Genomic DNA, 17,014 nt, shown 5'->3' with positions numbered 1-17,014 from the left:
ATGCTTGATGACTATCAATTAATTTTAAACGCTCCACCATCCTCTCCAAGCCCTCCCGCTTCTCCCGGATAACGGCGGAGACGCCCTCCTCGTGGAGTGGGGCACCCAGTAAAAGTGACTTATGGGCGGGAACAACTTTTAGTGTTGGCAACACCCCCCGAAACATCACCTCAGTCTCGAGCTCTTCCTCTCTCGAATGGTTCAGTATGATCAGTTCACACTATTAAGTTAGCCTAATATTTACACATTATTTAAATTTATTCTTGAACACAACTATATGTAATCTTGAGCTTAATGAACCTTAAAACTTCTTATGATACTGTGAACTTATGTGTCCGCACTTCCACAAGAAGTGTAAAAACTGTAGAATGTAAATTTTTTTGAGAAGTGAAAATGATGCCTGTAGTAGAACTTGAATAGGGTGGCTCACCATCGTAGAAATAATGCATTTATTAAACTTCCTGGGCACTGATTACGACAGTGAGCCATTCCAAATATACAATTTATTCCCTACAAAATCAAAAGTTTACTGGAAGCGAATAATTTTTTCATATTTACAGTCCTTGTTTTAAAATTAAACGAATTCTTATTCGGTCTTGAAATTGTTTATTAACAATTAGATAAATTTCATGCAATTGGCCTTCAAATTGGTTAATCCTCAAGGCGTTTGATGGTACCTAAATAACCGCTTCTATTGACCGAACATATTGTCATATTATATTGCGTACTTTTTACTTGTCAAATTAGGTTTACACTTCTTATCCTTACAAAATCACTGTTTTTGTAATGTGTAACGAAATTTCACAAGTCACATAACGCAGATCTCTAATTCTGAAGGTCACCTTAGATAAGATATGTTGCTTATGCATACCGATCAATAGGTTGTGGTAGAGTGATCAGTTTTTCATCTTCCAAATTAAACAATATTCTACTCGTGGTTGTACATTTAACGGTACATTCCTTGTACACAGATCTGGAGCAGCTTGAAGCTCCCTGGAGGCAGCGGATCAGGCAAGCGGCCCACCACCCGCCGCGTGTACTCGCACTCTCAGTACATCAGCCTCGTCATGCAAGACGACCGCCCTGTATGTTCCTATTGTACCACTTACGGAGGCTTTCTTGTTGCTTGATATTCACGTGATTAATACGAGACTCTTGAAATATTACTCCTATAGTCTTGTATAGTTCTAGCTCTACTGTTTCAAATTGTTTATCATAATCTTTTTAGCGCATTTTCTCATTTATGAAAAAAATGCACTATTGTGCTCGCCATGTCCGTCCGTCTGTCCGTCCGTCCGTCCGTGACTTCACGTTTTCGTCGACGAGAAAATGCGCTCTCTGTCACTCACTGCAGTGAGTACTGAGTTATATTTCTTCCATCTAAGTCGAGATTGTCTGTACGGCTCGGTTTTAATTTAAATATCTAATCCAAAGGTTTTGTATCTTTGTTTTTATTTAATTAGTCTTATTGTAATGCTTATTATCGAACGAATAATAACATTATTTGTGGAATACGTTATCCAGATTTCGTATGAAATTCATACAATTCAGCATCAGTTTTCGCTTTTATTGCCAACATAAATTTTCGAATTTATAAAGGACGAGGCGCCCGACACCATATCCGGCAACACAAGGGAAGACCCTCGCATGCTTGCCTTTTTTGACTCGCTCATCCAGCGGGAGCTCGAAGGGCTGGCTGCGCTGTCGGATCAGTCGGAGAGTCCAAGCTCGTCCGAAACTGAAAGTAGTGACAACGATCAAGAAATTGAACAAAACTCAACGGAAAAATTATACGCCCTCATGGGTTGTCGGCCTAAAAATAATTTTACAATGTCGTCAGAGACGACTGGTAGCTGCCTGATGCCTAGCAGCTCCCAAACAGGCCAGGACGCTGGATGCACGGCAAGCCTTTCAAGTGCAAACAACTTTAATGGAAACAAGACCATGGAGGCAATTAGGCTGCGTGCGCTGCAGGGTCGAACTCAAAGTGCGACAAATAGTCGAGTAGTTGAATCAGATAGTACTGAAGTAAGTGGCCCTGAGAGTAGTGGAGGAATTGCACCAGATAGTAATCGGGCGAGTCGACCAGATAATAGCAAATGTCTTGATTCCGAAAGTAATCGAGTCATTGGCCCTACGGAAAGGAAAACAGTTATCGAGTCGGAAATTAAACGTATCATTGAGTCGGAAAGACATCATTCAAGTTTGAATGACGCTGCATTAGGTGCATCATCTTCGCCATCTCTACAATCAAGCGGTCAACCAGACCAAGTTCAGGGCTCTTCACAAAGGGTGGGGCCTATGCAATCTAGTATCTCTGACCCAAGGCAACAAAATAATGTTCAAGGAATGCAGCGCACTGATCTGCCGCTTGAATCTCGCCAAGGGAATTTGAACCCAATAGTAAATGACCACAGTTCTGAGGTTCCCAGGCCGAGTCGTCGAATTGTTGAATCAGGTCATGATGATTACGATGGTCTGTTGAATATCGTCAATCTTGGGTTCAACCCTGAAAGCACTTATGACCGCCATCGTCACAACCTGCTTCACAAGCACAAAATTGCGTACCGTTATCACGGACGCAACCGTGAAAAACGTGTCTCGAGCCCCGACCGGAAACGACGTTATGCACGTGACCGCGAAGTCATTGGAAAGCGCTGCCGGTTCGTGCGTCGCCCAGGCCAGGACGAATATCGCTACCTGCAGCGGCGAATGTCTAGACTTATAGCGTCGTTCCTGACGTTGTCTCAAGTGCTGGAGCTTTGCGCCGCTATCGGTGTTGATGTGGAGAATATGTTGCTCGAGCAGGAACAGCTTTATGACGGCAACGTTTATGACTATAATGATGATGATGTTGGTCGACGTGAATGGTATAGCCAGACTAGGCCGCTTAGGCTCAGACAAGCTTATCGCGCGGAACGCGTGGCTGAGAATGCGCTTATGGTAAATGCTGCGGAAGAATCTGCGTTAGGCAGTGAAGTCGTCGACGAAGTGCACTTTAATGCCGATGGTGCTGGAGTTCCTAATGACAACAGTGATAATGTTCCTAACATGATTACAGCGTGCAGGATAGCTGGTCGATCAGACAGTGGGAGAAACCAATGTACTGGTCGTACCGCGTCATCCGATCAAATTAATGTGAATTCCAGCAATGCGGCTTGTGGCACGAGATTTACAGCAGAAGAGACTAATCCTGACTTGAGTGCTACTGCGTGCAGAAACGAAGTCCCTGAATTGTCTTCGCATTTGAAAGAAGTAAATTTTTTGTCCGAGAACTTGAAACGAAAACGAGACGAGGAATCTTTCGCTCTTCCCGATTTGGAAGAAGAAAACACCGAATCTCTCACAGAAAGTAAAGTACTCCGTACGTTGGAACGTTCAGACCAGGACATCCACGATGACCGATCCCTGAGCATCGCGGACGATGTTTCACGTGGAGTTGAAAACCTGGCCGTGGGAGGCGCTGGTGACCACCAAGAGCCTCGTGATGATATCGACATGAGTGACCGTACTAATGATATCAACAATGCTAGTGCCGGGGGAAATGCGAATGATGATTTATACAGAGATACAAACTCACTCACTCGCACGACATCACGCGGATCATCTACCCTCTCTAATAACTACACTTCTGGACGCAGCAACGTCACGCAACGCCGCGACAATAACTATAGCCATCAGCGCTGGCCAGTTCCGCTACGCAACGTCAGTAACAACAGCGGCCAACGTCGGCCAACCCGCACCATCAGCAGCAGCAGCAGCAGCAGCAGTGAGTCAGACGACGAGGTCCCCGATCCTCCGGACGTGCGGACGGGCGTCCCGACGGCAGAGCTGCAGCCATACGAGCAGATGCTGCGCCTCATCGCCGTCAAGCGTCGCCAGCAGGACGGCAGAAGACGTGCTCAGCGCCTGGATCGTCGGATTCACAGGTAATTATTGTGGTTAGGTTAATGCCACTGTTATTGTTATGTAGATGCCCCGGTTATTGTTATGTTAATGCCCTGGTTATAGTTATGAAGACGCTCCTGTTATTGTTATGAAGATGCCCCTGTTATTGTTATGAAGACGCTCCTGTTATTGTTATGAAGATGCCCCTGTTATTGTTATGAAGATGCCCCTGTTACTGTTATGAAGATGCCCCTGTTATTGTTATGAAGATGCCCCTGTTGTTGTTATGAAGATGCCAAATTGTTATTACATATGCCTAGTTACATTACAAGATGCAGGCTGTTGCAGTGTTCATACTCGTGACTGGCGATCTAAAATGCATAACAGATCACACGTGTCAAGAATGCGCATTGCAAGTTAATCTATTCTAAAGAAATAACTGTCTGATTTGAAGTACTGGTTTGCGAATTTCTGCTCGTTTTGAGAAACTAATGACTTTATTTATGATTTATTAAGTACTAATAATACCCAGACCCAATAATTATCCGTATAAAACTAATTCTCGATTTACCGAATCATTAACATCCGATTTTTAAGTACAGATTTTTGACGTAACACTTTCTGGAATTCACATTTGAAGTTCTCATCCCAATAATTCTTATTTCTGATTCCTAAGAATATTTAGTATGGATTCTAAGAAAGCTTATATCTGTCTCACTGACACGTGGCGTGCTTGTGTGGCAGGCGGGCGGCGCGCGTGGCTCAAGAGGTGCTGATACACCAGCAGCATCGCTGGAAGGACAAGAACCGCCTGCAGCGCTGGCGCCTCAAGACCACCTGGCCTGCCAGACGGTAGGTGTCCTTTGCGCTCCGCCCCTCTGCCCGGTGGACGGTAGGTGTCCCTCGCGCTCCGCCCCTCTGCCCGGTAGACGGTAGGTGTCCTTTGCGCTCCGCCCCTCGGCCCGGTAGACGGTAGGTGTTCTTTGCGCTCCGCCCCTCGGCCCGGTAGACGGTAGGTGTCCTTTGCGCTCCGCCCCTCGGCCTGGTAGACGGTAGGTGTCCTTTGCGCTCCGCCCCTCTGCCTGGTGGACGGTAGGTGTCCTTTGCGCTCCGCCCCTCTGCCTGGTGGACGGTAGGTGTCCTTTGCGCTCCGCCCCTCTGCCTGGTGGACGGTAGGTGTCCTTTGCGCTCCGCCCCTCTGCCTGGTGGACGGTAGGTGTCCTTTGCGCTCCGCCCCTCTGCCTGGTGGACGGTAGGTGTCCTTTGCGCTCCGCCCCTCTGCCTGGTGGACGGTAGGTGTCCTTTGCGCTCCGCCCCTCTGCCTGGTGGACGGTAGGTGTCCTTTGCGCTCCGCCCCTCTGCCTGGTGGACGGTAGGTGTCCTTTGCGCTCCGCCCCTCTGCCTGGTGGACGGTAGGTGTCCTTTGCGCTCCGCCCCTCTGCCTGGTGGACGGTAGGTGTCCTTTGCGCTCCGCCCCTCTGCCTGGTGGACGGTAGGTGTCCTTTGCGCTCCGCCCCTCTGCCTGGTGGACGGTAGGTGTCCTTTGCGCTCCGCCCCTCTGCCTGGTGGACGGTAGGTGTCCTTTGCGCTCCGCCCCTCTGCCTGGTGGACGGTAGGTGTCCTTTGCGCTCCGCCCCTCTGCCTGGTGGACGGTAGGTGTCCTTTGCGCTCCGCCCCTCTGCCTGGTGGACGGTAGGTGTCCTTTGCGCTCCGCCCCTCTGCCTGGTGGACGGTAGGTGTCCTTTGCGCTCCGCCCCTCTGCCTGGTGGACGGTAGGTGTCCTTTGCGCTCCGCCCCTCTGCCTGGTGGACGGTAGGTGTCCTTTGCGCTCCGCCCCTCTGCCTGGTGGACGGTAGGTGTCCTTTGCGCTCCGCCCCTCTGCCTGGTGGACGGTAGGTGTCCTTTGCGCTCCGCCCCTCTGCCTGGTGGACGGTAGGTGTCCTTTGCGCTCCGCCCCTCTGCCTGGTGGACGGTAGGTGTCCTTTGCGCTCCGCCCCTCTGCCCGATGGACGGTAGGCGCCCCTCGCAGTCCGCCCCTCTGCCCGGTGGACGGTAGGCGCCCCTCGCAGTCCGCCTCTCTGCCCGGTGGACAATATTTTTCAAAATTCTGTTGTTCGTTTATGTCAGCGCAGTCTAATATTTTCTGATGTTTTTTTTTTTTTGCGCCATTAGGTACGATGTATTTTTTGTTGACAATTCGATCTTGCGTGGAACTTTGTGAAAGCTTTGTTCATTTCGTTATTTTTCAGATTCTTTACGGAACGCCAGAAGAAGAGTAGAACGAATCGCTCTCCGACGAAAGCTATAGACTTTTCTGATCCCACGATGCCCATGGCGGGCAGTTTACCACAATTCAGTTCGATTTCCGTTTATCCGGAGAGATTCGCGGAAAGTCTGACTAGTATGATCAGAATGCGCACAGAAGATGAGAGAGAAACTGCCGAACGACAGTCGGCCAGAAGACTATCGCGACTTTTGCGTGCTGATGTTACACCTTCGCCGTCAGGCGATAATCGCCAATCATCATCTCACGAAGCTGCCAATCGCATCAGGAACCAAGCTGATGAGTCTGGGCCAAGCGATGGCACAAGTGATGAACATTCATCTGATGAACAAACTCATATGTCGCATAGCCCCCTGGAGGAAATGCGTTTGCGGATGCCTTACGTACTCGTTCCTGCAAGGGATGATGACTTGTATCGTGAATTGGCCGCGCGTACGGGCCATGTTTCGATAGAGAGGGAACGCTACCTTGCCAGAACTGCCACCAACGATCCTATTGAGAGAGACAGTATGGGTCGACCCCGTAATTGGCTTGCCAGTCTCCTTCGTCCTGGTCGCCAACATTCCGACCGTGATTTTTTTAATCACCGTCATCATCGTCGTTCCGACCCTCATCGTTCCCGGCCCCGTCGTTCCGACCCTTTTCTTTTCAATCTCCGTCGTTCCGACCCTGATCGTTCCCAGCCCCGTCGTTCCGACCCTCTTCTTTTCAATCTCCACATCCATCCAATCCACATCCATCCAATCCACATCCATCAAATCCTCATCCATCCAATCCACATCCATCCAATCCACATCCATCCAACCCACATCCATCCAATCCACATCCATCCAATCCAAATCCTTACAACCGCCATCCTTCCAATTCCCCTCCTCTTGCCTACAGATTTCCCGAGGTGTTGGATGAGTTATCCTCTTCGTCATTGCAGAACTTTATTGATCGAATCATACCACCAAGTCTCGTCACGTCCTACCGTCCAGGTAGCAGTCCTTCCCGTGATTATTCCAACGAAATTCCTCAGCAATGTTGGTCGAGCATAAGAAGCTTGGGAAGAACAGGATGCAACATAGCACCGTACACACTACCTGAAGTAGGTTCCCAAACTGTTGATTATCGCACTGACCCTTCGCACCTCCACCAGTGCAGCAGTAATGACGAATCTTACAGCAACATGACGTACATATACTCGAACTCTCATCTGTACGTTCTGGATCCTGTAGAAATGAGAGCGTTCAACGAATTATTGCAGGGATTTAATCAAAATAATTGCAGGCAAGGAGAACCAATTCCTTCGAGAAGTGAATTGGGCTTGGATTCTCCTACAATGGATGAAAACCCCAGAACAAGTGGTGCTCCTGTGAATGATATTGAAAGAATGGATGAGATCATTGCGGAAATGAGTGATCTAGTTCATGTTTCAGGCTCGACGATGGATGAAAATCCCAGAACAAGTGGTGATTTTGTGAATGAAATTGAAAGACTGAATGAGATCATTGGGGAAAGGAGTGATGTAGTACCTGTTTCAGGCTCAAGTCATAGACTTGGGGCTGGTAGGGCAGCTGCATCCAGCGTCAGTAGTGACGTGGGTCGTAATAATTGCTCGTCTGATGGTCCTTGTGTTTTTGATCTTCGCGGTACTTCTTGCGACATTGACGGCTTCAGGGACAACGCCCGTGAAACAAATCGTGCTCGTGGATATCTTGTGAATATAGGAGATCGGTCTGGTTTTGGAGACCCTTCTGGTGTAGAAGATCCTTCTGGTATGGAAGACCCTTCTGGTGTGGAAGACCCTTCTGGTGTGGAAGACCCTTCTGGTGTGAAAGACCCTTCTGGTGCGGAAGACCCTTCTGGTGTAGAAGGCCCTTCTGGTGCGGAAGACCCTTCTGGTGTAGAAGGCCCTTCTGGTGCGGAAGACCCTTCTGGTGTGGAAGGCCCTTCTGGTGTGGAAGGCCCTTCTGGTCTGGAAGACCTTTCTGGTCTGGAAGACACTGCAGTTCGTGGGGATTCTTCAAGTCATGAACACCCTGCAGGTCGTGGAGATCGTACAAATCGTGGCAATCCCGCAGGTCGTGGTGTTCCTGGAATTCATGTAGATCGTAAAACTCGTGATGATCGCGGAGGTCATGCTGGTCGCGCCAACAGGTCTAAAATGGGTCGAAGAGCGGCGCAGTTGAGTGTTGTCTCCACCGACGTCATCACATGCAATGACGTCGTAATGAGTGTAACTGGCAGTGACGACAATGCAGCTTGTGATGGAGTCCAACAATCCACTGGTAACGCGGGAACTAGCATTGATAATGATAACCATCGCACAAATGATGTTGATGCCCTCGATGGGACTCCTAATGATGCCCTTGATGCCATCAACTGTAACTCCAATTCACACCAATGATGATGATACTGCATGTGTGATTCAATATCAACTGCGTGTTCGTATATGTGTGATTCTTCCTGTAGGAGCTAAGAGATGGCAAACTGGAGTAACGTTTGAACATTTGCGTGTTTGTGCCAATCAGTTTGATTTCTTGAAAGTAGTGCCTTGTTCCAATGTCTATTTATTGTCTCGCCTTCTAGTGTAATTAACTTATAGCTTGCATTTTTTAAGATTAAATTAAGCTCATAGAATTAGTGATCAAATTCTCAGCTTTAGGTGGTTTTTAAGTGCCATGATGGCACGAGTTGAGGCGTCGTCCTGTTGCTGATAATTTTTACGACGAAGTTTACATCACATTGTCTTAACATTTGTATACGAAGCCTCCCTTTATGTTAGTTGTCTCATCAGTTTTTCGTCAGATTAATGAATATCCTCCCTCAATTCTATTCATGCAGTGTCTACTCTACACTATGCATTCTCCTTGAATACTTGAAACTTTACATATGTGTGGAGAGTAAATTTGTTTATACAGACTCCAAAAAATTCGAGGGACGTACTGGTTCCCTAAGGGCATTAAATGCGTCGAAAATTCAACTATCTTCATCTGTACTGGGATTGGTTTCTTATTCGGTACTCATTGGTTTAATTTATAAAGCTATTAAGATCTAGTTATAGTACGTTCCAGGTAAGCTGCTGGCTCGGTTGTTCTCATCTCCGTTCAGTTATTGGGAGCCGAATACCTACGAAATCTCTCAAGTACCTACGTACTTGAGAGATTTCTTTACATTAGCTTTAAGTGAAGGATCTTTGTGATCCAAGTTACCATTAACTCTAAGCACATTTAGGCAACGCTCTGAAAAAAGCAAAAGGAAAGCGTATTCTTGACTTGAAGATAGTAAAAACTACCTACACGTTCAGTATTTTTCATCATCAATTTGTTGCTCGCTACTCAAAGAATTACTTCGATGTTTTAGAGTATATTGGACGAAATTCGCATTTTCGAGATTTTTGTCTCTGGGAAATTGGCGAAAATGTAGGGTGTTTGCTAACTAACACTCTAACTGCCGAATCTTAGACGCGAAATTTCAATAAAGCTTGTCTGATGCGCTGATGGTTCTCCTTCCACCTTAAAATGTATGATAATTGTTTGTTTTCATTTTTATTACTATACGTACGTATTGGTTCCCTTTAAATTCTGATAGTCGAGTTGCAAAATCTGCACCCCTGTGCTGAGTCTATGTCAATGGAAATACGTAATTCAAGGAGTAAATTTATTGAATATAAGATTATCAGGAGATACATCCCGAATAATCAGGAGATTACAACCAACAAGTAGCTTAAATTTATTGTCTTAACTTCTCTGTAAAAAGAACAATTTCAAACATGTCAGCCAGAGAACATATTATTGAGACAATTTACTCTGAATATCCCAACAAGAGGCTTCACTCACACCAAGTCAGAAATAAGAAAATTATATCGCATCTTTTCGAGAGTAACGGAGAATTTAAATGGAAATAATCTTTACTCTCAAAACAGGGAGAATTGTATCTTTTTCTATTGCCTCTATTATACGAAATAAGAAATGCTTACCGATTGGTCTTCTTGAGAAATTAGGGATATAATTTTTACCGTTTGTAATTAAAAACCAACCAATGGTTATATACGTAAATAAAATGTCGGAAATTTTTTCAGTACATGTGTCTGCATGCATAATGTGTACGGAGCTACAGAAAAGTGAAAGGCACCGGATACAGTATAGCTAGATCAGTTTCGAAAGCTGATACGAGATCTCAAATTAGAATAGAACTACCAAAGCTATGAAAAAGAGTATAGAGCATTGACTCAAGTTGTGAAAATAATAAGCATAGAACATTATGACAGCTCAAATGGAACAATGTTCTTTAAAGACCAATTCTGCACGTATGAAAAATTTTCAACAGTAACGATGATCAATTACCAAGCGGTTGATGAAGCGGAGTGCACTCCGACTAAAATTCTCCACAGGGTGCTGTGGGGTATGCGGTGCACCCCGCCTCAGCAGGGTAGTCACACCTCCTAAGTTCCTCTGAGTAGTGTAGTTTGGCAGGGCAGTCCATCTCGTACGGGACGGAGTTAGAGCAAAGGAAGAACTTGGTGCAGTCCCTGGGATGAGGCATAATCCAGTCTTCGGTGCAAGGGGGGCGGCATTTTGGTGCTGCAGTGGAAGTTGTTTCGTTGGTCTCGCCATGTGAAGCAGCGGATTCGGTGGTATCCTGATGATGCGTTGTCTGAGTTGTCTCATGTCCAGTAGTTGGGTCAGTGTAGTTGAACTCTGTTGACGGTAAACGCGAAGGTCCAATCAGACAGATATTGTTGAGTAAGAAAATAACATGAAATTAATATTACCTTGCTTATAGATTCCATTTGTTTGGAGATGATAAGCAAGGTACTGAATTTGCATTAAGCAAATACTGCACCAAATGCAAAATTAATGACATTTTTGAAGAGTCGAAGACTATGCTAATTTTAGTCCTTGGCTGTACAATTTTTCATGAGTATCTGAATTACCTTGAGCGGCGACCGCAGCTGCGAAGATGGCGAGTAGCACAAATGTCTTCATGTCTTTAACTCGTAGCGCAAGGTTTCCAAATAAACACCAATGTCCTACGTGGCTCTCAGGAGTTCAATTTTGGCTGAATGATGGTGTGGTGGGTCGCGGCACATTATATAGACCCAGACTTCACTCGGTGAGTTATATACATAGATCCTGACGTCAGCCATCTTTACTGCAGGTTGAGTAGCAATGCAATATTTCAGTCACAGTTTCCATGGTGTGAAGTCTTCTCTTGTTGACATGGAGGTCGGCTTCAAGGAATGCCGCGGTCAATAAAACTTCATAATGTCGCCCGCAAGGTAATAAATTTTCCACCATGGTCTGTTTTTCAAGTGGGTTCACAATAATTTTATTGCCATATATTTTGAACGTAAGAGATATTAAAATAAATTTTTTTTGAAACTAATATAGTATCTTATTGTTTTTAGTTTTATCCAGCATTTTCAATAATTCATTTTCGAACTGAAAAACCTGGAAGATAAAACACAATAAAATATATGTGAATTTTAACGGCTATAATTTCTTACAAAATAATATAGCCATCAGTAAGAAAAATTAACGGCGTCTTGGCACTCTTGAAATTTTTATCCTTAATGGTTGGTTTTAACGTCGTTGTAGATGACGTCAGTTTTGTAGAGCGTCATAAAATGTTCAACAACTACATTGTAAACGCTGACGTACTTCAGTGCGACTCCTGTGTTATATTATGTGCCTGAAAACTGCATTCCCTCCGTCAATAGGAAATGCAGTTGTTAAAAGATATTGCGTTTACTCATTGCACTACAAAAAATTACACCAGCTGTCTTTATAAATTTTGAGGGTGTGAAGTGCCATATTGGCTCCATTATGCGGATGACTGAGGAAGCATCTCGAATAATTGACCTGTTTCTAAAGTCGTGACGCAATACGTCAAAGCTTAACAGCTAAACAACGTCATGTAAAAGGAACTTACTAACACTAAGAACACTTATAATTGTTCTTATCTTGAGCTGTCTGCTCGCTATCAGGTCATTGTCGCTTCATTGGGAAAACCAGCCGATCAATTGACGTCATCTAGAACACTTAAAACAATTAAACAAACTGAAACTTGCAATTTCAGTATCCAGAAATCCATCTTGAACATAAAAATATGAATGGAAGAACATTTTGTTATGAACTAATGGCATGTAGAGAGTTCAAGATTTGTTATAATTTTTATCGTTTTGAACATTAGTAATGACACGTGGCGAGATACTTTTATCTTGCAGTAGCGTTTTATTCATGCCTGTGCAGATGCGTGTTCTGGTAGACGAGGTGTCGCTTCACACGCTGATTATGTAATGGTAGAGAACTGATTAACGATGATGTCTTCACTTCACACGCTGATTATGTAATGGTAGAGAACTGATTAACGATGATGTCTTCACTTCACACGCTGATTATGTAATGGTAGAGAACTAACGATGATGTCTTCACTTCACACGCTGATTATGTAATGGTAGAGAACGGATGTCTTCACTTCACACGCTGATTATGTAATGGTAGAGAACTGATTAACGATGATGTCTTCACTTCACACGCTGATTATGTAATGGTAGAGAACGGATTAACTATGGTGTCTTCACTTCACACGCTGACTATGTAATGGTAGAGAACGGATTAACGATGATGTCTTCGCTTCACACGCTGATTAACAATCATATCTTAGTAAAACAGAGCACATTCCAAAAAATCCTGCAAATTTGTAACCTCTGTGACCAAAATTTACTTTTTTGTGAATAGGACAGAGTCTCGTCATTTGTAGCGAGCAGGTGCAACTGTTCGAATGCTGACATTTTGTATCAGTCGAAAATTCCTGTGATACATTATTTGAATCGTATGCACAAAAAGGATATTCATTTTTATGTCTTTTATATTAGTAGAGACTATTATTTATCATAAATTTGCATCACAATACTCTTTATAGCAATACTCCCAGATTGCTCAAAGAATTAGCATCCGTTCTGGTCGGCCCATTGACAGTATTCTTTCAAGAAACCTTGAACGAAGGAACTTTGCCGTCCGACTGGAAAGAAGCTCAAGTAACACCATTGTTCAAAAAAGGTGACAAAAGCAGCCCCGGCAACTATCGCCCTGTCAGTCTGACAAGTGTTGTTTGTAAGCTGATGGAATCTGTTGTGAGGGATAGGATTATCGATCACTTGACTGCTCACCTAGTCTAGTAGCTACTTCAAACTATCGCCAGTCATGAAAAGATCCGGTCAAATGACACGAGTTTAGATCTATGAACAAGGCACGAAATGGAAAAGAATCGGCGATAGGCCACATCAGGCCTACACTTCAGAGCCGACATCACTATGTTATGTTATGTTATATCTGCGGACATGGACTTGTTTTGTATAGAATAGATGACCGAAACGTCTATGAATGTTCTTATTTATGCAGTTTCCTCGTTACAACTTTTTTTTTTTTTTGTTGCGTCTACGTGCGATATATTTCTTAATGATATACGTCTTCCGATATTTTAGATAACCGGAAAAGAAAAATCAACTACAGCCTCATGTTAACATGCTACCGAGATAATCCTGCACATCTTGTTAACTCGCCTCCCTGTTCAGTTATACCCGACACGCTGGGTTAACTTGTAGTCACACGCAACCTCCTCAGCAATATACGCCCTGCCTGTTTATTTGGTACCTGATTAGAATTGTTAAGATATAATGGGCAAGAGTGCTGTTGAATGTCAAATAGCACGTATTATTTAATTATGTCGACCCGCTCATCTTTACTCACACTTCTGCCGATAAATAAAAAATTGACTAACTAATATTTATTGATTTATTGATAGAAATTTCATTTCGTGCGATGATAATTGATTTAAGGCTATTAGCAAATAAAATTATAGCCGTTGAATGTTCACGAGAGAACAAGTTAAGATGCAAATTAATTAGTTTTATCGTATCGACCTTGTGAGATGTTTACCAATAGGTTGAACACTCGTTCAAAGATTTGCGTACCGCGGCGACCAAAAGTAGCTCCGGAAATGCATTCCATAACTCATCAGTTAGGTTTCATTTTTCGCTAAACAGACCATTTATGTGCCATGTCATTCTTTTACAAGACCAATTTTGATCCGCCATTAGCGGATCTAAATAAATTCTTACGGTAGTGTGGTCCTAGTGCCCAATCACCACCCATTTTCAATGCGCTATGGGAACGGCGTCGATATTTTTTTCACTAAATTCAATATATCAATATTGACCAACGTCGAAATAACGATAAGCTAACAACTGCGTTGAGAAAATGGTTGCCACACCTTCTGCATGTAGCATAGAAGAGAATTCGGACGCGCCGTCCTGGCGACGAAGGAAGATTTCCTAGGAGACGAAGTTGGAGAAAAGGAAGAACCTTGTATGCGGAATGATCCAGTCGTCGATGCACGTTGGGCTGCATGATTCATGAGTGTCGGTGATAAATGTTTCGTCTATTGGTATGGCAGCGATCACGGCAGTCTTTGGAGAATTGGTCGCCCAAGCGTCATAAATTATTACTGGAGTACATATTATTGAAAGTAGTTTCAAAATTTGATGTGATCAAAATCCTAGGCGCTAATCATGAAAGTTCTCGAAAATGCGTCATAAGGAGAAATTTATTACTATGTCTACATCACTGGATGTTTCTTAATTTCTCTTAGAGGCTTAGACTCTTCTCACGATAATCATTTTTGTAGGTAGTGAACTTGATTCATCCGATTCGGAGGACTCGTAGAAATGTCTTTCGTCTTGCAACAAGTCAGCAAGCTTTAAATCCTGTGGTTCAGTGGCCTCATATCTGTCCTAATCAGTTTGTAGATTTACCGGTGAATTGTAGGATATGAAAATTTTGTTGAAAAGGCATCTGGAAGCTCTCTTCCTGAACTAATATTTCATTAATTCGTTATCTTTACATTCGATGGTCGGGTCATTGGTGCAGTTCACAGAGCTTGGTTGCTGGCAAGCGTGATTCAGGGGCGATAAATTTGACTTTCAGGGGCAAGTTAGCAGAATAGGTTTGAACCGACGCCAGCACACTAGAATTTCTGACATTTTTTAGGATGAGCTTGAAGAGACCTGAGAGAGTCCGAGCAATCAGGATCACATGAGTTACCTGCAAGTGAATAAACAACTTATGCTTATTACCCTATTAAATCTTACCCAAAATATGAGTAACAGAAATAAATTAAAGGTTTTCTAAAGTCAAAACTCTCAGCATCAGGACAACGGATTGACGTTGGTATTAAGTTTGGATTGATATTGGATTGAGTCATGCAAGAATGAGGCTCAGCGGAAATCAATTCAGCATACACATGTGATATCGACAATGGAGTCGCACTTCAAAAAAATATAACTCAGTACTCGCTGCAGTGAGTGACAGAGAGCACATTTTCTCGTCGACGAAAACGTGAAGTCACGGACGGACAGACAGACGGATGGACAGACGAACATGGCGAGCACAATAGTGCATTTTTTCCATGACTGAGAAAATGCTCTAAAAATTTTAATAAACACGTGACCCGTAAAAATGAAAAATAAAACAATGAAATAAAAAATAAAATAATAATAAGCGCAATTGAGTAAATATAAAAGATCTATAATTAATAGAAACTACGAAAAATGAATGTGCAGTATGTACCTCAGTATTCCTAAAATTATTTTAGTGTTTTTGAGTCACTAATTTATTGATTGTTACTGCACCTATACCTTGTGCAGCGACGACGAAATCTAAGACAAAGATCGAAGAATAAAGCTTGTGTGCCATCCATTTTTTATTAAATTGTAATCAAATCAAGTAAAATTTAGATCAGAAAATTTCGAGCCCATGTGTTCACTCAAACCCAATTTAAAATTAAGTCTCACAGATGTAAACCAGCTAGTGAACTTTTGTGCAGAAATGTCACTGAGTACAGGTTTGATAAGCTTGCTTTAAAATATTACTCTATAATATTATTCGTTACTTAAGATAATGTGGTGCAATGATGGATCTCGGTTGAATTATATATTGCCAGACGTCAGCCATCTTTACTGCAGGTTCAGTAGCAATGCAATATTTCAGTCATCGTTTCCATGGTGTGAAGTCCTCGCCTTGACATGGAGATCGGTTTCAAGGAATACAGCCGCCAATAAAACTTCATATTGTCGCTTGCAAGCTAATAATGTGCCAGGATATTTGATATTTTGCATAATCGGTTTCTGTTCATTTTCTAGTTCACGGATGGGGAAGTATTGATTGATTATATTTAACATCAACCTCGTTTATGTCCGAACTTTTTTCTATTGATAGAAATATCTTAGAAATTCCTAACATGCATTTATCGGCATTATTATAATCAGCGTTCCATCTCTGCATAATGCTCTCCCGTATTTGCCTTAGTTATCATTAAATTAACACATAAATTACCAGCAATTTAATTTTTGTCTATTTCGAATTTAAATCGAGGGCATTATAAAAGTTAAATGTTTGCGTAATTCCTGGTGCCTTGGGCTCATGTGCGTTATTTTATGGGTGAGAAATTTCCGTGGGCAATTGAAAAACATATACTAAATGATATGACACGAATCATCCACTCTAAAGTTATATAAGCGTTCAATTTAAAGCTGTCAACATGTAAGGTTATCTTTAGTGCTAGTTTATACTCGTCAGAGCAATCGACTTCCTGTTTGTTCATAAGTTATTCAGTGGGAATCAATGAATAACCATCTGACCGCTCAACACGAAGAAAATTACACTGCAAAATAAAAGTGAAATATAAGTGTGGGATTAGAGAATTTAACATCGTAGTTGGGTCTTCTTTATAAAACCACTTGATTGATTCAAAAATTCGTCTGCAGTAATTTCACGATACAATTTCCTAACGTCT

General features: G+C 43.2%; 2 protein-coding genes across 2 annotated transcripts in view; one reads left to right on the top strand and one right to left on the bottom strand.

The window, feature by feature from the left end:
* LOC125178531 overlaps nt 1-8,564 on the top strand; it is a 14,292-nt gene extending 5,728 nt beyond the window's left edge. The window contains exons 8-13 of the mRNA XM_047882504.1: nt 972-1,085; nt 1,600-3,672; nt 3,718-3,929; nt 4,633-4,740; nt 6,138-7,067; nt 7,445-8,564. Coding sequence (XP_047738460.1) covers nt 972-1,085; nt 1,600-3,672; nt 3,718-3,929; nt 4,633-4,740; nt 6,138-7,067; nt 7,445-8,564 — 4,557 coding nt within the window. The remainder of the gene's footprint in view (nt 1-971; nt 1,086-1,599; nt 3,673-3,717; nt 3,930-4,632; nt 4,741-6,137; nt 7,068-7,444) is intronic.
* Nucleotides 8,565-9,806: 1,242 nt separating this feature from the next.
* On the bottom strand, nt 9,807-11,266 carry LOC108668538 (endochitinase-like). The gene is made up of 2 exons (XM_018155773.2): nt 11,094-11,266; nt 9,807-10,857 (listed from the first exon to the last, which is right to left on the bottom strand). Exons 1-2 carry the CDS (start codon nt 11,143-11,145, stop codon nt 10,535-10,537), a joined length of 375 nt encoding a protein of 124 aa, XP_018011262.1. The 5' UTR covers nt 11,146-11,266; the 3' UTR covers nt 9,807-10,534.
* Between the last annotated feature and the right edge of the window lie 5,748 nt (nt 11,267-17,014).

Source organism: Hyalella azteca, unplaced genomic scaffold, assembly GCF_000764305.2.
Source record: "Hyalella azteca isolate HAZT.00-mixed unplaced genomic scaffold, Hazt_2.0.2 contig10616, whole genome shotgun sequence".
Taxonomy (NCBI): domain Eukaryota; kingdom Metazoa; phylum Arthropoda; class Malacostraca; order Amphipoda; family Hyalellidae; genus Hyalella; species Hyalella azteca.
This window is presented reverse-complemented; position numbering and strand designations above follow the sequence as displayed.

What these genes read in the sequence shown, in the direction of transcription:
- LOC108668538 (XM_018155773.2), bottom strand. Translation starts at nt 11,145, where the DNA reads ATGAAGACATTTGTGCTACTCGCCATCTTCGCAGCTGCGGTCGCCGCT. An exon ending in AGCTGCGGTCGCCGCTCAAG is followed by an intron (nt 10,858 to 11,093) that starts GTAATTCAGATA and finishes TACCGTCAACAG; the next exon opens with AGTTCAACTACACTGACCCA.